This window comes from Bombus pyrosoma, linkage group LG2 (assembly GCF_014825855.1).
Source record: "Bombus pyrosoma isolate SC7728 linkage group LG2, ASM1482585v1, whole genome shotgun sequence".
Taxonomy (NCBI): domain Eukaryota; kingdom Metazoa; phylum Arthropoda; class Insecta; order Hymenoptera; family Apidae; genus Bombus; species Bombus pyrosoma.
In genome coordinates this window covers 7,940,808-7,967,064 of record NC_057771.1, presented here as the reverse complement: position 1 = coordinate 7,967,064, position 26,257 = coordinate 7,940,808, and the positions used below count along the sequence as shown (strand labels likewise).

Here is a 26,257-nt window from a genome sequence, read left to right as displayed (position 1 = left end):
CAACGAAGACGCAATTGGCCAGGCCATTCTTCGTGGGGATTTCGGTGAACCGCGAAGTTGAATGAGACGAAGGATAAATGGCGGACTAATGAGAACAAACGAAGGGAGGCGAAACGCGACGCGACGGAGGTGGAGATGGTCGAATGCGGAGGAAGACCGTGGAAGAACTGATTGCGAGCGATGCTCGAGCAACCTGAAGAGGGGAGATGAAAGAAGAGAAACCGCGAAATTAAATGGGTGTGACCCGTCATACTCGTGTGGGCGAAGTAGTTTCGACCGCGAGCAGAGAATAAAGAGAAGTTCCCGCCGCCTCAATGCAAGTGCATTACCGTTCGCAAATACATATTAGAGTTAGGACAATTAGAGAAATACAAGGTATATAAATAACCTGACAAACCGTTAGAAGATTATTAAACCTCGCTTGGAATAATGGGCTGCGAAGAAGCGATATGTTCGATGTCGTAATAAAAGGCTCATCGATTATATACGAAGATCTCGGGAAAAAAGTATATTTTTGTCGGATTATATTATTTCAACGTTACTTTATGAAAAGTAGATAGTATCTTCGTGTGATCGTAAAAACGAAAAGAATTGGTTGGGGCTAAGGATTATGCTTCTCGTAAATGGCTGATAGATCGTGAGATTTTTGTAAAAGAAACTACTAAGAAGCAATATTTTAATAACGTTTTTGAAATTATAGAGACGCTGCAACAATCGAATATGCAGACAATTTTAACAGCCGATTGAACTGTTCAATTCATCCCCATTTTTTAAAAATAAATGTTAGAACAAAGAATTACATAGGAGTCAACGTATAATTAACTGTTGATTCGCTATTTTCTTCTAAATCTTTTCCGAGTAATCTTTAATTTCGACTGTAACAATTTGGATCGACCATGACATTCTGTACACGACCAGCAGGTATCCCTAATACTTATGAACGGGAATTTATATATTTTTCTCTCCTTTTCTTCGGTTTCGTCTACCTTCTTCTTTCAGCAACGCTTGCAACTTTTAACGCGCAATGGGCTGAATAACCCTTCGCAGTTGTTGGCCTTTGCATGCTTTTTGCTTATATTATTTTGTCTGTTTATCGCTCGAATATTTTCCACTTCCGTTGTTACTTTTTTCGGACAGGTAGCAATATAGCCCTTAATGTCAACCGGGATTTTTTCGATTCATCGAAAAAGCTATCGTGTTTTATTTTACCACAGAGGATCGTCGTGCGGCTGACGTTATTCCAGCGAATACGTTATTCACTTCCAGTCCGGGGGACAGCTGTAATTCGTTGAAATACGCAGAAAATTTCAGGATGATAGTTTTCGCGCTGTTACATCGAGAACGGGAAATGCAAAGAGGTAAGAGAACCGGCAAAGTTTCCTGCAAGTATCGTTCATTATGCCAACGTCCCGCGGAACAAAGCAGCGGAACAAAGCAACGGAACGAAGATATAGATCGCGGAACAACGTGGTAAACAACAGCTTTCCCGAACGAAAAACTCAAACAGATCGGAAGAGTAAAGGCCGCAGGGGGAGGAAATCCCAAGATGAGGAAACTTACTATTTCCGCTCGATATCTCGCGGTAATGGGGATAGAAGGCTTTATTTTAACGAATCGTCACTGGAGAATATTCAAACGTGCTGTTAAGAGATAAGTAACGAGGTTTTGGCATAAATATTTTGATCCGTTGGAGGGTAAAAGTAGCAAAACTTATTATATGATATTAAGTAGATTATTATGGTTGCTGTAGCCCTGTGCTACTTTAACTTCGTCGCGTTAAATTAACTCGAATGAAATATTTATAATTAGTTTCTTGCGTTCTAGTTGCGTCACGACTATATAGCACGAGTTTAACGGTAATGTAACTAATGCAACTAGGTATTAGGTTGTCCGGAAAGTTTCTTTCGTTTTATAAGGAAATAATAGACGCACAATATTTTTTGTTTCATATTAGTTTATTGAATTATACACGAACATAATAATAGAAATAGAACGAAATGGATCACACCTAATTCGATAAAATAATATAAAACAGAAGTTGTCGTTCGTCTATTATCACCTTATGAAACGAAAGAAACTTTTCGGACAACCTAATAAAACACGACGAATATTATGACGATCCATCTAAGTACTATCCCTTTCAAGTTCTCAAATGTATTAATATAATTATTATTTTATAACCCTAATGCCTAGTAGTATATTCAATTATACACCGCTACTCGTAAATACAGCTATCAAATTAAGACGAAGAATCCATTTATGGATTTATAAGGCAACGAACGTTCAAGATGAGACGATGCTTTTAACAGAACCATCGAAATGGTTTGCTTAACGAGATACAAATGTATGTATCTTCGGGATAACGAATAGTGAAAATAATCAATGGCGGTGACATGAAAAAATTCATCTGCCACGCGCCGTTCACCCGATACGGCTCTTCTGCTAACCCACGTGCTACGCTCCTCAGCTTTCAGCTACACCTCCGTCGCCCACGCTGAAAGTCACGGCCCACGTTCGCGATGACGCATCTATATGCATCCTGGTATTTGTTTTTACAGACAATCTAGGAGAAATAAATGGAGAAATATCGATGCATTTTGAATGGTTATCTTCTACCGAGAAACTACGCGAAAATTACGTAAATCCTTTTCGCGATTTATCTATATCGTTGGATCTTTGGCGATATTTACTGTTATAATTCATTTTCCAAGACGAACAAATTGTATTGCGCGTATGTCGTACACTGGCTCGGGAAAGTGTTTGGATATTTATCATAGAAAACTTTTAGGTCTATGCTTCATGTGTTACACGTATTTTGAAATTTCATCGACACTGTAACGAGACGCGACGTGTTACGACTATATTGGCAAATTTTGAGACCAATTTGAAGATGTATATACACGTTACAAGATATTTACCGCAGATGTGTTACTAGCATACGACGTTCAACTACTTTTCTGGTCTCTGTGAGATACAAATAAACGAATAATTTTATTAACATTTTAATTATCCATCAACAACCTGCTGAATTTTAAAACTGCTCTGTGAAAAATAGAAAACGTAACTTATCGTATTATTGCTCCTCTATCATAAAGTCTTCAATCGCATTATTCCTACTCCATGAAACACACGTTATTTTCAAGAAACTGTAGCTCGATCGATCGTATTAAACGATAAATAGATAAAAATTACCGTAGGATGCGCGAGACGCGTCATGGGACGCGAACGATTCGCGAAATTTGATCGTTGGACGATTCACCTGGAAAGAGCGGAGGTGAATAATAGAAAAAAAAAGGGTATTCGATCGCGTTGCTTGAATTCCATTTTTTAGGGACCCCATCTACTACCCTTTGGCCCTTTGGTGCAACTCTACAAGGGTCGCGTTAATTGTCGAGCTGACACGCGCACGTAAGCCCACCTATCGAAAACCATGTCTCATAATATATCAGCGATGACATCGAGGCTGTCGTTCGATCCCTTCCCATCAATTTGCGGCAGTGCCATGTTCCCAGCATAGACATATCCTCATTTATCCCAATGTCCTACACGTCGCCAGCCAATTTGCTAATCGAGCCAATCATCCAATCGTATTAACCTTGCCGGCCATTCAGAGACCCCGGTCTTCTTTTTATTGGTTGGTTCCTGCGACAGGTTTCACATTTGCAAACACACCAGCCTCCAAGGTGTTAAACGGTCTGGTCGTATCGGGACACGTCGTTTACCTTTATCGATCGATCTACAAGAGCCATTAACGCCTCAAAAGGATACTCGTTGCCGTGTAGAGGCGAATTTAAACTTTACACTTCGGACATGCATCGTGAACGATTCATTCACGCGCGAAAGCTATAAAGATTGTTTCCATCTGCGGTTCATCCGGAATGACCAACCAAAGATACGGCCAATCTCTGCTTTCGAGTTGGATTATGGTCGGAGAAGCAGTAACCGACCTGTCGAATGAAGCTAAGCTATCGCATCAAGATCTTCTTAAATCAATCCATAGTATCGGAAAAGAAGAATGGAACAGGTTATGGAGTTCGACCAGGAGAATCCAACTTCGCGTCAGAGTTGAAAACTTCTATCATCCAATGCCTTTCTTCGATTCTGTGTTTCACCGAAAAACTCGCTTAATTACGGATTCTATAATTTTACCATTCAATGATAATTCTATGGTTTTACAATGTTGCTACTATTTTGTTTGCAACATTACGATAAACTACGATTTGCTTGGTCCTCGATTGGATTAAACGGCACGACGGAGGAGACTTTATTCAAAGGAATTTCGAACGAGCTCGCAGACTGCAAGATAAATGGCTCGCTTTAACAACGAGAACGATGGACGACGTACGAAGATCGTACGATGTGGGATCACGTATCGACGAAAACATAAAGCATCACAGGGGATTCCTGGCACGCTCGGTTTAAGTCAGAACCGTAATCCGAACGCCCCTTTCATCCTTTATTCCATGAACTCCGCCCCGTGAAATTTCGTCGATGAAGACGAAACACACAGCAGAAGCAGCGTGGTAGATAGATTGGCTGACTTTACGCGATCGCTCGTTAACTCAAAGTAATCGAAAATTCTTTCATCCGAAATGGGAGAAAAAAGAACGCGCCTCGACGTATGGAAGTATTCTTTAGAGTCAGGTATTTTGCCCTTTCTCCTGTATCGAACCATCGTAAATCATCCGTCGATGTTTCCAAACCGCAGCTCGTTCTTTGACTAAGCAACTTTGAAGAGAGCCTGTATGTACCGATATATCGATCTTCGTCTTTTTCATCTTTATGAATGACACCAGTGTGCTCGTTGGTATTTGCCAGACTATCCGCGCTATTGCCTAGGTTTCGTATTTTCTCGTAATACTTTCCTCCTTTTACGTGTAACTCGCTATGACATCTACGTTTTAGACCTCGTCTTTCAAGGGAAATTAATTAACGTGTCCTGTATCTGCGTTCTTTGATCGGAAGCTTCGCAGGTACAACTTTACGATTTAATTAGACATAATTCTTCCACGATATAATTACACTGGGAAGAATCGTGTAAGTCGACGAATATTTGGTTTACAGGGACCGGAACGTATTGAACAAAAGTTAAAGATGCTGGAACCTTTCCTTTTGGAATTTTCTTTCTACAGGAAGATAGTAAGTACCGCTTGTAATTACCAATTCGTCACAAATTTCTACACTTTGTTCAAATTCAAATGGAACTATTATAACAAATCGTAGTGGTCAGAGATATCTTCCACATCTCTCTATTAGCCTTTGCTCGATTCCAATCGGCCCGTTGCGCAGTCTCCATTTCAATTACGCGAGGCTATCGTTCCCACGTAATATGGTATCATTTACAGTGACCGAAAGCTTCGCGGGGGGGACAAAAAAACGTTGGATCTACGCGGTATCGATTTTATCGCAGCTCTCGATTTACTAGCGACCGATTCGACCGCAGGTTCCATCGCGCACCAGCTGGAGGCAGCCGCCACACGGGCAAACGTACAACGCGGGAACCAGCCGACGAACGAGTACACCGGCCCACGCCATCCGCCTCTGCGTGCAATTGCACCTCGTAGCACCATGGAAAATTGGATAATGCGACTCGCACAACCCGGGAACAAGCGGAATCTGTCCGACGTTATACGGACAAACCGTGGCGATCTTCTTCGATGCTCGGGCGCGTTTCGAATTTTCCTCCGCTTCCGGGAAGAACGATCGCCCTCGATCTCACGCAGTTCCGTGAATCGCTTTCCCCTTTTGCAACTTGACGTTGTGTGGGTGCGACGATCTAACCTCGACGAAGGAAAGGTAAATCAAGAAGGTTTGCTTAATCGCGTTTCGCGTGGTCGTAAAGTTACAATCGTCTTATCCCGTAGAAATTGGTGATCGCACGCAACGGGCTGCGTCTAGCTAACTTGTTGGCGAAGCCTCGTTCAAATTGGTCAAGCAATTTGAACTTGGCTTTGGATTAATAGCACGCGTTAAGTTATTTGAATTAAACGGCTGTTCTGAATGAAATTTCTTCGGACAGCGGATGGTAAATAATGTGAGTAGCGAGGATAGTCTGTGAAAGTCGCATAGCGCAAGTCAGATTACTTTAATTAAGCGGCTCAATTTTTCGCTTGTGTCTTTGACAACGTTTATACGTTCTTACTGTTATTTCATATCACTTTCTTATTGCTTTAGTACGAAGCTAATATCGCACACGTTAATATTTTGTATATAATGACATCAAAGAGAAAATGTCTTGTATCGAGCGCCGAGAGGAAAGAAAATACTTCAGAAGTTAGAGAAGGTAGATAATTAATGACGTCAAGAACAGGAACATGTAATTGGAAATTACTCGGCTGTTTCAAGAAGTAGAAGAACTTGCATGGTATTGAAAAATAAATACCCGCGCTCTGTTTTGCAATTATGGTAATGAATCAGCGATAAAGAAATGTCACTATCTAAATATATATATTATAACGCTAATATCTCGAAACATTTGGAATTTTCCATACATATTGTCAACACTTTAAGTTCCCGTGTTGAAAGCAAGAAGATTACATTGAAAATGACGATGAACGACCATCTTATTTTCAAATATTCCGAAAAGACGCGGATTCTATTAACCGAAAATTCCATCGTCCCAACGATTATGTCTCTCTCCATTAGTACGGATACTAGAAATTCCACTGTAATGGTTTGTGAAATGATTAGTTCAATTTTCTAAAACTTCCTACGCTTAGATACGTTTCGACCGGAGAAACCGGTTGTCCATAGACGATTCTGAGCTACGAAGATCGATTCCGCAAAGTGCAGCTTCTTTTTTCGTCGTGTCACAGAACGAGGCGCACGTTCTTTTTTTGCAATAACAAGTTATTCCTTTTTGCCGCGACCAGCGACTGAAGAACTGCAAGAAAGCGGCGTTGGCAACTGGTGTTTCGCGTCGCTTCCTGCAAAGCTAAGCAAGCGGTTGCAGTGCTACGGGGGGACACGTAATTAACGTTTATAAACCAACGTGCCCCGGAATAAAGAGACCTGGCCGAATAGTACGCGCGGCAACTATCTACGTATACGGAAGTTACGACCCGTTATTTATCGCGTTATTACGCTGAATATCGTCCGCCTGTTGGAAATAACACGAGGCATTTAAGGGATCGTAAAGGACACTCGTTTCGTCTTTACGTCGTTTCCCCCTCGAAATACGAGAATTACGTTCGCCAGGTTGTTACGTGCACACGCTAGCCGCTCGTAAAAATCCTTCGCGGCTCACCACCTCCGATCTTTCCTGGATACGGTCACCGTAGATCTGATCTAGACATTTTTTATCCTTTTGCTAGCCTCGGTTTACTCCGCGCGGTGTTTCCAACGGGTTAATTAGTCGGATAAAATCCGTATTCTAATATTTAGTCTGTGGATATTTATGCAAGTTCGTGTTTGTCTGAATAGGTACAATTAAACAGGTAGAATGTAGGTATAGAAAATCGTTTGAAAATCGTATAGAAAGTCGATACATTAAATATCGTATTAACTGATAGTTACTAGAAAGTACTGTATGTTGGATATCTTATATATCGTCGCGTCTTTAAATTTTCCATGAAAATTCGCGGTCTACTAATACCGCGATACGAAATTGAGCTATTGGAAACAGAAAAATCTTTTTATATCAGAAATATCAGGAACGGATTGATGATACTGGGTAACATACAATTTTTTATTACACGCTACGATATGAAATCACGTATTAAAATAAATAAAAATATTTACAAAGTATTGGAAAAATAAAAGAATATGTGTATTCAATCTTCCAGATGATATTTGATTTGAATAAATATATTCATTAGAATAATCATACTCGTGTTAATTGTTTAAAAATACAATAGAATTTTATTTGTACAAAATACCTATATTCAATTTTCTACATCATATTTTATACGAATAAACATAAAAAGATTATTTTCTCTGGCTGTAACCGAAACCTGTAACGCGTAACTTCGAACGACGTAAATTTAATCCACGAAATCGTTACAATGGCCATTCAAAGGAATTCAAATGAAAATATGATGGACGTTGGATCAAAGTTGCAATTAATATCGCCGATGAATACTGAAAGCGCTTTTCTTTATCATTTCTCTGCCTTTATACTATAACACGTGATAACTAGCGGCGATATTTTTCCGAACGGCAGTGATTTCCGTGCGCTAATTGCTCCGGCCAGTCTACAAAGTAAACCATTGGAAACACGTAATGATTTTGATCGAACGAACGTTGATAAAGCTCGCGGGCTATGTATCCGATGGAACATGCAACCGGTATTCGTTCCTATTTCCCTTATCGCGTTATAAAATTATATTATACATCCACCAGCTGAATCGATTTTACGGTACAAACCATAAAACGTTCCCACCCTTTGCCTTTGAAAATCAAATATATTCGCGCCCTATAGACGCACAATCGTGAAAATCCGTATTCCATACGAGACTAATTTTCCAAACGATAAAAGAGAGAGATATACTGATATATTAGCGCTCTAAAATATCTGGCTATTTGATTATTTTCAACAGCGTGTTATTTAGTTACAGGATCACAAGTAAAAAGTTATGCACGAACGAAAATTATTTGAAGGACAGATACATCGATAAACCGTGTCCACAATTTTAATACAGCTGTTATTTATTTTTTAAATTTATTTGAAAATGATTATTTCTTTACGAAATAAATTGCTCGATGCTTTTGGACGTTCTCATTGATTTCCAGCTTTCTAATTTCGTTTCTATCTCTAGTTTCATTTTCCTAACATTCGTGTACCATTGCTAAAAATATAAATCGGCTAGAATGTTTGGATATTTCGTAGTATTAGCGTAGAGGATCGTTTACGAGACTTTTTCCTAGTTTCACGAATAACGGGACAATTACGGACGGCTAGGAACACAGTTTTGCAAACTAGGCGTGGATTTAACGAGCCGAGACTTCTTGAAGGGTTAATACGTTCTCGAATCGGTGACCGTGACATTGAATTAGCCGCAATTTGCTGATCGGCTTCCCTTTTTTCCCATCGAACCGCACAATTAACGAATAAACCCGTGCGCTCAGACCAGGCACATGTGCACACCTTTTTCTCGATCTCATCCACGTTCCTATTGACGCAAACGAATTTCGTTGATAGTGTGCAGAGTGACAGTCGTGGTTGGACTATTGGATTGCACTCCCCGTTGCAAACGGATTCTCAATCCTGATCGAATACCTTATCGAAAAACGGAATCTATTTCGACACGATCGTCTAGTCGAAACGGAGGAAACCCGACTGAATTTTTAAATCTCCGATAGAGGATTGTACACAGCGGTCGTTGGCTCGATTCTGTCCCGACACCTTTCCCAGATTACATACGTATATTATTGTTATTACGATTATTATTTATTATAGATGGGAGAAAACTCCGATTGGCGTAAGAAGATAGAAATCTACAGGCGAGTAATTGAGACACGCGTTATATAAAAATTATACATAATACGGTTAATATTATCTTATAAAATAATTACGTAATTTTTTATTTTGTTACGCAAGGATAGTAAATCGAGACTTATAAAAAGATCCACTAAAAAGCTAGAATTGTAAAACTATGGAAATTATACCGTGCGGAACGCGGAAGCTGCAGGAATTATAAAAGTACCAAGTAAGTTATTATAGCCATATTGTACAGCAAAAGTTACGAAAACTACGTACATTCGCTACATTGTTTCACTGGAACTTTAAAAAACACAATCATAGTAAATCGAAAGATAACAAAAGATTATACCGTTTAAAATCTGCTGCAGTCTACTTTCTCTTGAAATTGACCATTCGTGATAATGGAGAACAGTACGTAGGACGCATGTACGATACTATGCAGTATAAAGTTATATACACCTGTGTGGGCGGAGAAGAAAAATACCGTGAACGCGGGAAAGACTTGCCCTCGGCGATCAGCCGGCAGCGACGTCTTGATTACAGTAGAACCGGATCGAGTGAGAGTTATGCGACCATTCCCTCTGCTCTACACATGTTTAACTACAGACGAATCGATCACGAGTATGTTTTCTCTAATTAAAACCGATACGCACGACAATGACGCATATTAATCGATCATCCATCGACGAAGGCTGAACATCGTGTTAAGTGCTCTTTATCTTATTAAGTACAAACAATTGTTGGCTCAACATGGATGCATTAACCGACTAATGGATACTGTTCAAGCGTATGAGAATTTAATGCAGCTTAAATTCAGCGCAGTTGTAATTATTTAATACCGTTCCACTTACAATATCCACGTACTCTCGTAAATTTCAATATGGACATATTTGCAGTGGCTGAGGAAAATACTCGAACATTTATCACGGACGATTTCTATGAATACATCACGTGCGTTATACGAAAGTTTTCCAAGTTTCATTAAAACTATAATGAGACATGATTTTCATGACGATATTGCTAGAGTTTGCAACAAAGTCCAAAATGTATATACAGTGGTTCGCAAAGCTTTCAAATCCGCGTTGCAGAAAACATTTTCAGATATCATTAACACTGCAGTGAGGCACGACTGTCGGGATTGCATTGACAAAATTTGATCCAATCTGAAAATGTATAAAAATATTTATCGTGAAAGTTTATTTAACCAAGGACCGATTAATTATCACACAATTCTATCGAGTGTTAAAAACACTGAACAGAACATTTTATATCACGTTATTATAATGGACAATTAACTGCTCAAATATTTTTATCATTTCCGTGAGATACACGTTTGCATCAAATACTTCGTAGGTAATTTTTGTATAGTTTTTCACATTTGTTCCTTTACCGATTGTACTGTACCGACATATGAGGTTGTCCGAAAATTTTCTTTCGTTTTATGAGGGAATAATAGACACACAACGTTTAATTGTTTTATATTATTTTGTCGAATTACGTACGACCCATTTTGTTACGTTGAGATAAACACCGCGACATTTTGCAGACTTGGTTTCACGTTTATATGAAGGTGCACTGTTGTAAAAAACACGTTCGCGAAAGAAAGACACTTTTCGGACAACCTAATGCATACTCATGATACTTCAGTCTCATTGCGGTGCTAATGAAATTTCAAAATGATTCGAGTAAGACGTATAAATAATGTAGCGTCCGAATTTCTCCGTGAACAATTATATACGCGTAATTAAAACCATACGATAAATTCAGGTTCGTTTCCGTAAGGACACGACGTCGATAATTATGTGCTCAGGAAACGATCGAAGGAAGCTTGTTCCTTCGGCAGGAATTACTTCCGCGATTCGACGCCAAGATTCGACTAATTATGTGCTCGTCTAAGTGCAAACAGAAATCGACGAGCGACGTCCTTCGAGGAGACTGAGAAACGGAACGACGGTCTGCGAACAATATCCGACGACGAGAATTTCCAGCTTGCTAATATGTATATCGGAACTAAAAGCTGTAGGATCACGGCACAGGATACGACGAATATTAATTTAATTAAAATAACCCCAGCACTGCTTATACTTGTTAAACAATCGCCACTTCGTAATTACGAAGAGGATAATAACCGCGGAAAGCTTGCAATCTCACTTGCGTATTAATCTAGCAGCGTGTGTCCCCAGTGGCAACCAGTTCAATTAGAAAAATGAACTAGCCTTCTCGTGTAGTGCAACGAGGCCTCATTTCCAACAATGATTCCTGAATGTTGTACTTATTAATTAAAATTGATGCAAGTACATTAATACACGAGATCCTGCTGTCTTGCATTTACATTCTCGCTTCAAAGTCTCAAGTTCATGGAAGGGTAACAGTTACGTTGAAAAGTTTTCTTATTCCTTCAAACGGTGGATGATCGAAAACAATAAAAAGGGAAAGTCTTTCGTCGATAATTGTTATTAGTGAACAAACATTTAAACATTAGTTTAACGATAATCTGAAAGAAACTCCATCGTCTATAACGATTATGAAAAAGAAAAAAAGAAATCGTCGATACGATTTCGTATTTCGTAATCCCATTTCCATACGAAAAACGTAACTGAGAAAATCGTAGGTCTTCGTTTAAATTTCCTATGAAATAACAGACAATTCACTATCGATGACTCGGGATACTTGGTATATTTATAAACTGCGGTTCACGTCAACGTGGCTTATCGATATAACGGAGTGGTTGTCGATGTGACGAGTTGGCGAAGGGAGTAACCGCAAAAATGGTGGTTAACGTAGCGGTAAAAAGGCGAGATGAATGTCGCAGGAATCTGAGCCATGGAAGAGGGATAAAAGTTAAAGCGACTGGAGAGCATGCAAAGGGTAATCTCGTCGGGGTAAATCGTAGGGAACAACGAGACGCGGGCAGAGCAATCTCTGCCTCGAGATAGCGTCCTCTTCCTTTCTATTCCTCCCCCTAGTCCGGTGCAAGTTAAAGCGGGGAAAGTCAGGGGTGGAGATTATGGTGGACGAACACGAAACGCTGCATCGTTTCCCTTCGTGCGGACGAAGCTGCCGCTATAATCTGCTGCTCTCTTGCTGTCTCTGGTAACGACTTCCAGGCGAATCGAGAGACAGCGTGTTCAAGGATTGTTCGCGTACGGTTACGCGAAAGCGGTGTTTACCATCTACCTGTGTATTTCGCTTCCAGAGGCGGTCGTTGGTCGAGACTGGACAAACGTTTGAAATATTCGCCTATTTGCATAAGGGGCGCAACGGATGCGCTCATGCTCGCGTCGATGGAAATGTTGCAAAAACAGTAACGATAGCGCGTTCAAAGATCGCTTTATTTGTCCCACGTCGAGTCACGTTCGTGTGATACGTCGACAATGAGATAGATTTGCTTGAATTTCGCAGGATAAACTAATAGGTTTTCTATGATAACTAAATGTCAGTATTATTGTTTTCACCCGTATGTGAACGCGAATGATGCGTCAAATTAGATTCACCTGTTTCACCAGATATCGATTAAGCTGGCGCGCGAATGATGGCGAAGATATATGTTTGCTCTCTGTTCGTAAAACATTTTCGATCGGGTGATTTCCCAACGTATTTTTCCCCTCTTTCCTCTCTTTGCTCTTTCTTTTAAGAGTACGTATACACAGATTTAGGGAATATGTTTGGAAATGGACTGTTTATCGTCGCGGAGTCAATAAGCCGATGACACGTTGCGCAAACATTTGATTTAAACGACGAATACGTCCCATCGGTGGATCGTCTACGATGACTCACGATAGCATTTGACCATCGATTTACTTTGTTCCCGTGGATTTATCGCGGAATATAAAATCCACCATTCTTTTTGCATTTATCGTGGTAAAAGGGTCGATAGCTTCGTTCGATACGATCGCAACCGTTCAACTCGAGATCGAAACTTATTTATGGGATCTGTTCACTGGCAGAGAGAGAGAGAGAAAGAGAGAGAGAGAGAGAGAGAAAAAGATACGACGGAAAGCAAACAAAACGGCATCCAGACGGCTGGTTGAAAGCAGCATTCGAGTTCGCCGAATCCATTAAGTTCCGTACTTTGAATACCACTAGCATCGAAGTCGGGTCGCCTCGGTACGCGAAACCTTCGCACGGATCCTTCCGGAAGCCGAGGAAGTTTACCGTTTGCGTAGGACACGAACAACATTCGTCGGCCGAATTGACTCTTCGATAGAATAAAGAATTTACCTTTGACTAGATCTCCGACGACATTATAAAATGCGATTTGTTTTAACGAGACGTGTTCTTCGACCGAAAGGAAAACACATGCTGGTCGTTCTTCCGTGAAAGAAGAAACACGCTTTGGTGAACGTCAATTGCTTTCGTGACAAATTTCGTTCGAACGCGAAGCAATTGCTTCCTGTATGCTAACGAATTCCGTGCACGTCTCTTAAAAAAGTTCCTTCCGTCGCTTGGGTGGTGGTTAAAAATTCGTGAAAAGGGGGCGAAGAGAGAACAAACGTCGATAGCCGAAGCTTGCAATCAAGAATGGTCCGGAATTCTAAATACGTAATAAGAAGCTATTCAATTGTACAGATATAATTGTTTAGTTGTAGATTCGTTAAAAGGATTAGTAAACATACGAACAGGATATATGAAATGAAATAAACGAGAAATAAAATAATGTTTCGTCCTTCTGGACGAGATTAGCATCTACGAGTCTCGGACGATGTTTAACCAGATGCAAGCAAACTATAACGAGCACCTATCGAATATATCGTCAATTTGTCAATACCAACTAATGACAAAATTCACGCGATCATTTAGATGCCAACCCAATAGGAAAAGAAAACTTTTCTATAGAGAAGAGATGGTAAAGGAAGAAACATTTTCGTAGCTGCCGCATCCTAGTGGTATGAAAATTTTCATACTCGAAATGTCATACGTGGCATTTTATCATCCGAAACGGGCTTTCTCTATTTCATCTCCTGTCACCGATATGAAATTCGCTACGATACTTCGATATTACACGTAGAAGTAAATCGAATTCGGTTTCCTCGGTGTTATTCTCGAGAAGGATCCACTGGTTGGGAGGATTAAAATCTTTACGATCACTTTTCTCAGTCCGTAAGAGGATCAGTCTCGCTTGGTCGCACTGAAAATACCTATTGGAAGGTAGCATCGGAGCATAGTTCTCAGCTTTGCATACAATTCCCTTTCTCCTTCGAAAATGGAACTCGATCGAAAGAATTATCACGAAACTTGACAGTTTAAGGGCACAAAATGTGCAACTCGAGTAGAACGAACTTCGTAACGACACGTGAAAACGTTCGTGTCTATGTTTCTGTGAATCGAAATTTCTCTATTCTCCAACTTAATGTACGGAAATCCGTGTTTGTTCTAATATCGTTATCGGAAAGTTCGTAGCGTTTTTAGTAATCGTAGCACTCGTTTCATTATGTCCTTTGTGTTATATGCTTCGTCGTATTACGTACTCTCGCAAAATATCGCGATGCAGCGATCGCAGAAGAATATTCGGCATTAGTCGATAGAAAGGGCATCGTATTTCGGTAAGGAAAAAATATTTCTATTCTTTGATGAGATTTAATCCTTTTAAGACTTTCATAAAATACTGTTTTCACGGTGGAAAGCGAGATACTGCGGAGGCCTGCAAAAATTGTTTTTCCCGATTCATCGATGGCAGACTCAACGTTAACTTTTGCCATGAGCTTCTCGCATAAATACAATATGCGCGATTTAATCCTCTTCGTCAAGGAATTCTTCGTTCTTTGATGTAAGGTAGAGTCAAGATATCTGCTCGAAAGAGCTGACTAAAGATCGTAACGTCGAAGAAGATAAAGTCTAGTTTGACGCTTATTGACACGGCGCGAATACAAGCCTGATTTAACGAGGGAAACTTTAATTGCGAGTTAATGCTTGCACAATTAGCAATCTCGGGAACTGAAAACTTGTTAAACCATCGACTTCCTCCGCAGAAAACCCCGACAGGCAATACGGCGGATTACACGTGGTGCGCCCCAAAAGAATGAAAATCCAATTGGCGACGTAATGGAGGATCGTGCCTTGGATTCCCTCCCGCCTACTTAGTATCCCTCTGATCCCTACAAACTCTCAACTCCCTTGGGGACTCGCTTTTGGTTACGTCGATACTCGTTATTTTTCCATTTTAAAATCTACGACAGATCACTCGCATAGAAGATACAGATTTCATTTGATTATTTATACTTGATGTGATTTTTATTATACAACACGAAATACATAAACTTTTCTATCGCAATCGTATAGATAGTATCATGTAGAAGCTTTAATAACAATCCCTAACGATCTTTTGATTTTACCTTTACGAGCGAGCAGGTACATTAAAAAATTACAAAACCTTCGAAAATAATTTGGCTTGCTCGGTTGATACGAACAAACGAACGATAATAACTGTATGAAAGCAATGAAACTATTCCAACTTGTTTCTATGGTCCCCAAACTACCAACAAAGTCTCATCTCTCTCCCACAAAAAAAAAAAAAAGAAAAAAAAGGAGAAGGTAGGAGGAGTCAGTTGACGAATTTCCTGGTAACACTGTGTTTCCAATTGTGTTATTCAAATCGGGTAGTGTTTGTACGCTGCCACCTACGTCCATTCGACGAGATCGTACAGAACGAAAGCAGCAGGGATGACATTTCATTCTGTCGTGACACATTGCCGGTACACGGTGAAGCCACCACGGGCTCTAATCAAAACAGTGTCCGCGTGCTTCAGTCCCATCATTCTTGGATTCACCGGTTCCGGCTATTAGGAAGGGAAAATAAATAACCGTAGCCCTGTCCTTTTATTCAAATAGTGATATTTCCATTTGCCTCTCGCTGCTCGTACACAATGGCCAAAGAGAATGAAACACGGCGCGCGTATTCATCGAAAAGGCGTGCCGGCGCAGCCGATGGTAGAGAAACATAAGAGCGATCCTGCGCTGACTTTCGACGTGCGACAAGGGGTGCGAGCCTCCCCTCTGTTAGCCCATTACTCAACGGACGTGTCCCGCTGCCAGGTACAATTTGTTCGACTCGCGGAAGCGAGAAGAAACGACGAACCTCACGTTGTTCCGTGACAGATGAGCTTCGCTGAGTCGCCGGTGGAAAAGAAAAAAATGAACGACTAAACGTCCGACTGTCGTAGGAAAGAAGAGAAAAGAAGGTTGGAATTCTTTTCTTTGAGCCGTCGAACGATGTTCCATCATCGTACGCGCAACAACAATTTCAAGAGACACGACGTTGCGTGGAAATCGTATTTTCATTCGCGGCCCTTTTTCATCGAGCAGGTGGCAGAGCCGAGTGTAATCAGGCGAACGCGAGCAAGTTATTTCCACGGCTGGGGAGAGGGAACGTTAATCGAGCTAGAAGAAGAAAACCTTCGGCTCGACGCCGCGTACTAACACCTTTTCTTGATCGACAACAAGGAAATTACGCTTTAACGCCGTGGCGTAAGAAAACGCGGTCGCAAAAGAGGCGGCTTACGTTCGCTCGGCGCGAGGAAATATTCCAAAGAAAATAACCTTGCAAGTAAGTTGCAAGTACGTCACCTTGCAACATGTAGGGTACTTTCCGGGACTATGGAGAAAAATGTTAAAACCTCGAAAATAAGCATCTGAATAAATTCTTGTTGACGCGTTGCTAAGAATTGTGTATAGTCCACTTAGTCGTAACAACGAAAGAAAATGATCGTTGGAAGAGTATACCGAACTATAATAAAGAGAAACTGCGTGTAATTAAAGTTCCATCGTACAGAACGACATTTGACCTGCGCCAGGCTTGTCTATTTTATGAAAAATAAAAAAAGTACTCGAATAATTTTGAGCAGGCTAGTGTACGAGAATTCTAAGAGTAAGATGCATTCGTGATTCTCTGCAAAATTACCAACGCTTGTAACCGTCTCTGGTCGATAGAATGACACTGCCGTGTACCGTGCGGTCGTGAATAGGATCTACAGCTTTCAGTTTGAAAGGGAAGAGTTTCGGGTTTGACCCACTCGGAGGAACGAAGGGATAAAGATTCGAATATCTCCTGGCAAGTTGGAATAAACGGTAAGAAAATAATCTCCACGGTTCTAAACGAGATGCCTTCCTGCTTTAGAGTCCTCATCCTCTGCATTCACCGACGAAGAGAAGGTTCGTCGGTGCACGCGGTTATCCATTGAGTCTGAAACGGTCCTCTATCCCTCAGCCTCTTTCGTTCGTCTACCTCGTTTTTTATTTCAATATTATTCGAAGCTTCTTAGACGGCGATATCGCCAACTACCTCTAGGTATAATACGAGTACGGTTATAAAGGAAGAATCCTGAACTCGAACAAGGTAGCTTTCGAACGAAACGACATCGTTCAGCTTAATTTTCCCGAACGGAAATTCTCGTCCATTAAAAAGTTGCTTGGTAGAAGAATCGATGGATGAAGAGCGTCGTGTCGCGTTAAACTATCGGATCGAGGCAGAGTTTCACAAGCAATCGCACAACCTGTTCGACGTGTTGATCCACCGAACTCAAAGCTCATCAATGAATGAACGGGGCGTCGGCAAAGCTTTGACACCCACACCAAAGACCAACGTAGCGGAATCGAAGCACGCGTAATCCCGATAAACCGTCTACGATCGATTTTCTTCCTAGAAAAACATTTTCTCCTTTATGGAGGCAAAATTGTCCCGACGAATGTTTCTGATTAGAAGTTGCTAGAACACGTTAGGTAAACATCGTTGGCAACGTTTCGCCGAAATTCACGGCGCACTCTGTCCGCTTGGCGTTGATTCGAAGAGCAATCAACAGCAGCAGACGCGTGTCGGCTGCGTTTGCGATCACGTTGGGAAATTAATTCGCGACGAGAGCATATCCTGCAATCCTGTGTTGCTGGATCTCTCAAATAGACCGAAAGAGAGGGTTTGGAGCGAGGATGGAAAGTCGGCAGGATTTAATCGCGTAGCGAAAGTACGTAGAAACGGGGAAATTAATATCGTAGGAGGAGGAAGAGCACGGTGAAAGGGCGTTTAAAGTTTACAGGCGAGCAATGGTGAATTTAGACGGCGTAAAACAAAAACGTCGTCTGGCGAGGACAAAGGTGGAAAAGTTCCTTCTATTTTCTCGCCGGTATTTCTCGCCGCTAAAATGGATATAACAAAACGAAACGACCGAGATGAAGGAGGAAAAGAAATGTCGAGAAAGATCGGATGGTGTCGGTATTTCGAGGAACACCTCGATATTCTGCAGAGATCGTTTCTTTCTCTTTCCAACCTGTTTCGTTCCTTCCTTTCGACATCGTCGACTGTTGGCGGCCAATAAGGAAGCTCGGATGCTTGCTCTCGAGATCCCTTTCCTTTGGGAAACATCCGAAGAAAGAGAGAGAGAGAGAGAGAGAAGGAGAAGAAGAAGAAAGATCGAATCGTCTCTCTGTTTGCCAAGCGAAAACAGGTGCCGCGAAAGACTCATGCCAGCCGCTTAATTACTTGGGGAATTCCATCGAACGTTTAGGAAACTGGAATCGTGCGAAGAAGTTCCGAGATTGCGAGATAACGTGGGTCCTAGCGCCGCCAACTTGACGACTAATTCTATTTGTTTCGTTACTTTCAATTACGGTGCACGTGTCAAGGAAGGAGAAAGGAGAACTCGTTGTTCCTTTCGAAATTATACAATTTCAGTTTTCACGAAGTTTTCAGCGCACGGTGGTACTTTTCGAAAACTTTTCAGCCTTTCATCCGGAACGACACCTTGGTGGAATTCCTCCTATTGTACCTTAAGAGAAAGAAGCGAAGTTTCCAAGTTCCTATCGCGTAGAAATATCTTCTCGAATACATGCTTATGGCTAGACACATTGCACGCCACTGATACGCGTCATTGTTGTAGTCGCGTCGATTTAATGGTACGTTCGGCCGATACGTTTATTTATACGGAGAGATAAAAATAATCAAAGACGCGTCAAATTGACACGATCAGGTGCGGGAATAGACGGAGGCGAAGACGCCGCGTCATATTTTAAAAAGTAATTGAGCACGAACGTAGGACACGTTAGATCGACGCGGTAAAATTCAGAATCAATCGAAGGTGAATACGAGGCAAAGTGACGCGATAACGTCGAAAAATAATTTTCATCTTCGTTTATGATTCAAGAATGCGATGTCAAATCGACGCGATAAGCTACGAAAATAATTTTCATCTTCGTTAATCGAACGTGAAGCTACGATACCGACGACCAGACGCGTCAAGATGCAAAAATAATTCGAATAATAAGACGAAGACACGACGTCGGATCGGCGTTATCGCGAGAATAACGAGTGGCGCTCGCGTTCAACGGACCTCGGACAATTCATGGCAAAAAATACTGATTCGAATTCCGTTATTTCCAATACGATCCTAGCGATATAGTGGCACAAGATCGTTCTTCGGGCTTCGATGTAAACCTCCACAAGCGCGGTTGTTGGAATTCGTGCTTTAGTTCGCGCCAAACACATTCTAACACTCTCGCACACCTCCTCTGTGGCTTGACGCACGGTACAACGCGGTTCGGCGCGGTTTCACAAAGAGACAACCCGACGTGCGGCATTGTACGGGCTCGCGAACAGCTCTCCTGCCGGGTCTTCCACGCGACCACGCGAGTTATTGAATTCGCGTTTCAACGCCGGCTTATTACCGAGCGGCTTGTGATAGCACGGTATTCACCGCACACCGGGGCGTCGCCGCTGGAAACATCGCGTTCGAAACGTCTGACGTGCGATTTCGCCGCCACAAGAGAAACTCTCGAGACCTCGCAAGTCTGAAAAAGTTAGATCCGCGAACAAGTGTATCGAAATCGTGGAACGGAACCGCTGATTGGAAGCTTTAAAGCGGAACGATTTCTTGCACAGAAGCAACGCTGAGGGATTCGCTACTCCGGAGCTGGCAGTCGATTCAATTCGGTTTATCACGCCGCAATCTCCCGTTGTTTCTAGCTCCAGCAGAATTGTCGTTGCGATGCTTTTTATTTTCTCCACTTTCAGACTTTCACGGTACGGTTCGGTGCTTTATATCGGGTTCAGGCTACTCGAAGTTTCTTGATGTAAGCCGCGTCCAGAATTATATCTCGATCTGGTTAAATTTTGAAAAGAATTGCAACTAGATTCTTCGATACTATTAGTACGCTCGACGATCTGATACAAAGAGCGATAACCGACTCACGTCGTCACAAACACGAGTAATATTCGTTTGAGATAACAATACATAATGCGTTGGGAAGACAATTTTTATTATAAAAGGTACTGGCAACAGCGACGAATTAGCGATTGAAATGTTGTAAATTGAAACGCAGAGAAAAATGAGAATCACAAGAATTATTTTCCACAATTTGATATTTACGATTCGTGTAATAAACGAATAAAGTTGTGAAAATAACTGTTTGCTTTCTTCAGGTTTTAATCGGAGTTGGTCAGTTTGGCTTTCGGAACGCTCGTATACATTGATCGCGTTCGTGTCACGAATCATTGGTCAAAGATCAAGCCTTATTTAGTTAGTCAGCTGATATCTTTATAACACCAGACGACGTCTCAATGGGCCACTTGACCTTCTGATCCAGCTAACTGCAATGCTGGCGAACCATCGGAACACGCAGTTTACGCTCGAAAGTTTCGAATGGCCTTTTATTTTCTTAACTTTTTGGCGCTGAAACGAAGTTAGTATCTTTTTTAGATAACTCTCCGGTGCTTTCGATCTGTCTTTCTTTTTCACTGTACTTTTTCTCTTTGTCTCTGACTGAACGTACGGAATAAATCCAACGAGTGGCATGTGTTCTGCTTACATCGAGGTTCCGTGTAAATTCACGTGGCTGCAAAATGACGTACTGAATCGTAAAACACTTGCACTGGGTAGGGGAAACTGCGTCGTTGGCACCCCTCCGTTAAAGACAGTCTGGAATTTCGAGGGAGGAATTTCACGGTGGAACGCCTTTGCGCGTCGAAAGAACGCGAACGCGGCCGAAAAACGAACTGGCGGAATTGAAGTTCGAATTACCGAGGCAGGATACGCGTAGTTCCGCGCTACCGCGAATAAATGGAATTTTAGAAGAGCCTGGAAAAAAAAATCACCGACTCGAAATTGGCGGAGAACTCTCTTCTGCTCATGAATGAAACCAGCTACTGAAACCTCTGCCGCCTCGGTCTCGGGCGTTAATTTCATCAATTTTGTGGCCAAACGTGAAATAGTTCTCGAACAGACAATTATCGAGGAGAATCGATCCAGCTGTTTGCTTAACGTATTTCACTTCCACTGCTTTCAGTACGGAATTAAGTGGGAGAATAATTCTTTTCCAAAACGATACAATTCCGTGTAAACAAAATAAATCACGACGAGAAATCGGGTACCGTTCGTTCTCTGGCGAATCTCTGCGTTGGGAATTCACTTTGTTTATTTTACAAACGTACTTTACATGCAAACAAGCAACATTTTTTCTCTGACGTTAAACAATAAACCCGTTCAACGTTGCGAGAGGGAATTTCCCGTCTTTCAAAAGTGTTTAAACGAACGAAGAGGCAAGAGCTCGCGAACTAATCGAGACACAGAGCTTCGAAAGTTCCGTCTGTTACATCGTTTTATTCATTGCAGGACTTTGGAAAGCAGACAAATGAGCGAAGAATTTTTCTGCAGGAATGCTGGATTACCGTGGATCTTCTTTCATAATTACATCCACAAATGCCAGAGAACTCCGCTTTCTGATAGTTCTACGATCCTTTTTTATCAGTTCCTCTGCTCTTCTCGTACGCGAATTCGCTCGATGAATCTTTTAGCAGGCAGAGTGTAGTCGCTCTCGAGGCAGCGAGTTTTAATTATTTACGTGTGATCATGTGTCCCGTAACTAACATGCGCGAAAAAAAAACCCCGCCATGGGAGACGTTGTTTGTCAAAAAAATTATTCCAGCAAATTTCCACATTCCATTAACGACTAACTTCGTTATACGTTCGGAAAAAGCTGACCGTTTCATAGCGATGATGCGTAGTTCATTTAAATATTCGAACACGAAGGAGGGGCGTTATTTTTCAGACCGGCTCCTATTCCAAGAATTGCAAAAACGAGGAACGAGCACGACCGGCTGCGACGAAACTCCCGCGCGTTTCCGATATTACCGTGAACGCGGATCATCGAAACGCGCTTCCGAAACGATTTCAGATAGAATTTCGCAGATGCGTGTGCGCCAACACGAAAAACCCGAAGGCAATATTGCCTCGCTCGTTCTCCTGGTACATCACTACTGGTTCAACAGCCGAGAGGATAAATATTATAACAGGCTAAAAATCGATGCTCTGTCGATCAATTTGCAGCTGGCTGTCGGATTTAATCGTTTAGTAAGAAATAATTCTATTTCCGGCGATGAAAGCGAGATGGTATCGAAGAATAAAAGTACGTAATACGCGGTAGTGAAATACGGATTGTAAAACACTCGGAGTCAAAGTAACTTTAACAATGGAATTGAAAATATACGTGTAAAATATAAGCGAAACGAACGTCACGATGAAAATGATGTGTGTGCACGTACGAAAATATATATTTGAATATGAAACGTAGAATACTTGTAGGGGCATATTACGTGCGCGGAAAAGACTTTGTTGAAATTTAATTGGCACTGGAAAGAAATACCAATTAGCATGATTGCAATGACCTAGCTCTTGTATCTTTGTTTTTACACGTCTTAACGAAAGTTTTAGAAAGACAGAGAGAAGGCAATGAAATATCGTGCTGGGACGAACATCGTTACTTCGGATCAAATATAGTACAATAGGTCCCAAAGTAAGCCTCAAAAAGATTGCGAAATTTTTACAATTTTTCTTGTATCGATAAGATCCTTCATGCTGCAAGATTCCGTGATAAATAGAACTGTATATTCTGTTTGAAAAATTATGCTTACCCTAGCTTTTGAAATATGTTTGAATTATATCCCATATAGTCCATATTGTTATATTAGTGTGGTCACTGTTGAAAGAAAAACGAAAGGATTAAAACAAAAATATTTCCAACGAAAAGCATATCTTACTTCAAAGATAGAATTATAGCCGTAATTGTTTTATTTCAGATCGAATGTATTAACGACTGATGCGCGTTACGATAATCGGCACTTTTTTTCAGATAGAATGATACAACGTGTGTAAAGTGTTCCCAGATTACAAATATAGTCTTATTTGATCAACTTGTTCTTCGAATGGACCGTGAAGCGCATTAAAATTTCCAATGACGGTCGATACCGAAGTCGCGGTGGCAATTAACGGCCCCAGTAATCGTGCGGTTTGCAGGGGAAAAATTAATTGGGCCATTTTTCATGCGGCATACAGTGTAGAGGACGCGCACGAAGCAGGAAGTACACCACGCGTGGTTTGTTACCACGAGAGGTATCGAGCAATCAAGTTAATGAGGAAAGAGGAACGGAGTCGATGGGAGGAGAGCGAAAAAGAGACACAATGAGGAGGGCCTTTCACCTAATGGTTTGAGAAACGTGCTCGTTGGCCCGCGCCACGCCATTTATGGCAACACGGCCGAGCTCCGCGACGATTTTCATCCGACGACCCTCCGAATTGCGTTTCCTCCTTTTGTCCCCGATCGACTAACGACCGTGTTACACTTACCCTGCGTCATCGATGTGCAGCTTCAGGCCAATCTTCGATACGCATGTCCACTTTAGAATTTTCGAAAATTTCCTCTCGTTACGACTCGGTTACGTATCCTGAAACGCACAATTGGTAAGTTAGAGTCGTTTATTATATTAGCAGCAATTATTATATCATTTATAGCGAATTAAAATGGAAATAACAAAAAAAAAAAAAAAACGTAACCAGTGTGTTTGTATAGGAAATTGGAAAAATCATCCAGGGTTGAAGGGTTAACACGTTCACGACGACGTATGATATACTTTTACGTCAAGTTGAAAGCTGCATCGTGCTACGAATAGCGCAACATCGTATCGCCTACTAAAATTGTTTCGGGAAACTGTGATAGATTATTTAGAAACTATGAGCGGTAATCGGAATATTAATTGCAGCTTGAAATTACGATTAGAGTAGACGATTCGAGAAGCAATATACTAAACGAAATTAATCTCTGTTATACAATTGTATTATAGTTGTTGCTTAAAATCATGCCAACAGATATGTACATTTAGGTATATACAAATACATATAAATATAAATGCGTAATATACATGCGACGACAATATTTAATATATACCGTTACCTTTTAATATTTTATAATGCACTAGCTGCCCGCTCACAACTTCGCCCCTACAGCTTTTATATCGATGAATTTACATTTATTACCCTCTTTTTGGAACATCCTTTGGGAATGGAATTTTAAAAAGGACACTCAAACACGTGTTTGTTTATTTTTAAACGGGAAGTTTTCATATGCCGAATTTCACGTTTACAGACACTGGTTATCCTCTGAGGAAAAAAAACATCCCTTTTTCGCTGCCATAAGGGTTGCATTTTTTGCTCAAATACGCGTTTGTTTATTTTTAACGAGGGTTTCATATGCCGAATTTCACGGCTCTAACTTCAGCGCAACTAAATCCGTAAAAAGATTTTTATCATCCTGTTATCCCTTTAGGCTCCGTATTTACAAATATCTTTTTTCATCCCATGCATACATCATAGAAAAAAGTATGATACATCTCCAAATTTCACGTTTCTAGGCACAACGATTTAGGTTGGGCGTTGATAAGTAGTCAGTCAGACTTCATATATTGGTATATAGATAATATGTATGTAAATATATCCAGAATAATATATAGTCTACCCATTATCCGTGATTACGGAAACGTTTTCATTTCGTTCAATAATTTCGTTTTACCTGTTTTATCAAAACGGTCGACATCTCGAAGCAGAGGAAGGAGCAGAGGCTCGAATTGTTCTTTTTCGATTCCACAGATTCCTTCGTCCACCTCATATTTTCTACCCTGTCCACTATTTTTCGCCGTGCACACAGAGAGGTTCGTCCGGCAATTACGTGCGGTTCGGTCCATTCGACAAATGTACTTGAGACATGCAGTTACTTTCCAGCGAAACACGAACGCAATTCTCTCCCGCAATCGAACGATTCAATGTAATAGAATCTTTCTTTTTCGTCGAATTTTCGTGAAATATCTGCTAGTTCAGTGAACGAGATATCTGATATATTGTACGAAATATTCCTCAATGAAATCTCAATGTGAGATAAAACTTACTGCTACGAGTATTATGAATTTCCTAATACCTACGGATATTGAATCATTTCTTACGAAACTAAGGCTACTTTTTTTATATTTTTATACTAATCTTCTACAGATACAGTAAATGCGTTAACTCAGCAATTAGCAAATGATACAAAGCCGAGAATTTACATCCAATGTACTCGTGTATAGCACGTTGTTCTCTCTTTCCAGATAATTAAACTTAACGTGGGTGCCTCTGATATCAAATGCTCCTACGAATTATTGTTCACGCCCCTAAATCTTCTTACGACAAACGAACGAATATTTCTCAAGTAAGTAATCTTCGTGTGAGAGATGATACAAGAGGCGATCTCTATGTAGTACCTTTAGTATTATCCATTGAGGCAACCATGTTCAACGCTACAATCGTCAGAGTAATCAAAAGAATCAATTGATAATTTTTCATTAAAATTTTATAAATCTATAACATTACGTAGTTAAGAAGATCTCTGCGTCTGTAACTAAAGTCTATTTCACCGATTTCTTTAATTAAATGATGTCTAATTCCATTAATATCGTAAAGATATATATAAAAATCCACAATCGTAGATCTCCTTAAGATTAAAATGAATTTTTCATAAAACGTCTTAGATTATCTTTTCTACAAATTGTAA

The 26,257-nt window shown here is 40.8% G+C and overlaps 1 protein-coding gene and 1 long non-coding RNA gene across 3 annotated transcripts in view; one reads left to right on the top strand and one right to left on the bottom strand.

Annotated features, from left to right (window-relative positions):
• Positions 1 to 26,257, bottom strand: part of LOC122575639 (CD151 antigen-like) — a 90,740-nt gene that overhangs the window by 39,193 nt on the left and 25,290 nt on the right. Inside the window, exons 2-3 of one of the 2 annotated variants that reach the window (XM_043744908.1) lie at positions 24,025 to 24,122; positions 23,313 to 23,377 (exon numbers count right to left, since the gene is read on the bottom strand). In XM_043744908.1, the coding sequence (XP_043600843.1) occupies positions 23,313 to 23,356 (44 nt within the window). In that variant the 5' untranslated portion in view covers positions 23,357 to 23,377; positions 24,025 to 24,122. The remainder of the gene's footprint in view (positions 1 to 23,312; positions 23,378 to 24,024; positions 24,123 to 26,257) is intronic. The other variant, XM_043744918.1, reaches the window with a different exon arrangement.
• Positions 2,290 to 7,723, top strand: LOC122575663. Its single transcript, XR_006319498.1, has 2 exons — positions 2,290 to 4,973; positions 5,065 to 7,723. It is a non-coding gene; the product is annotated as an uncharacterized LOC122575663 (long non-coding RNA).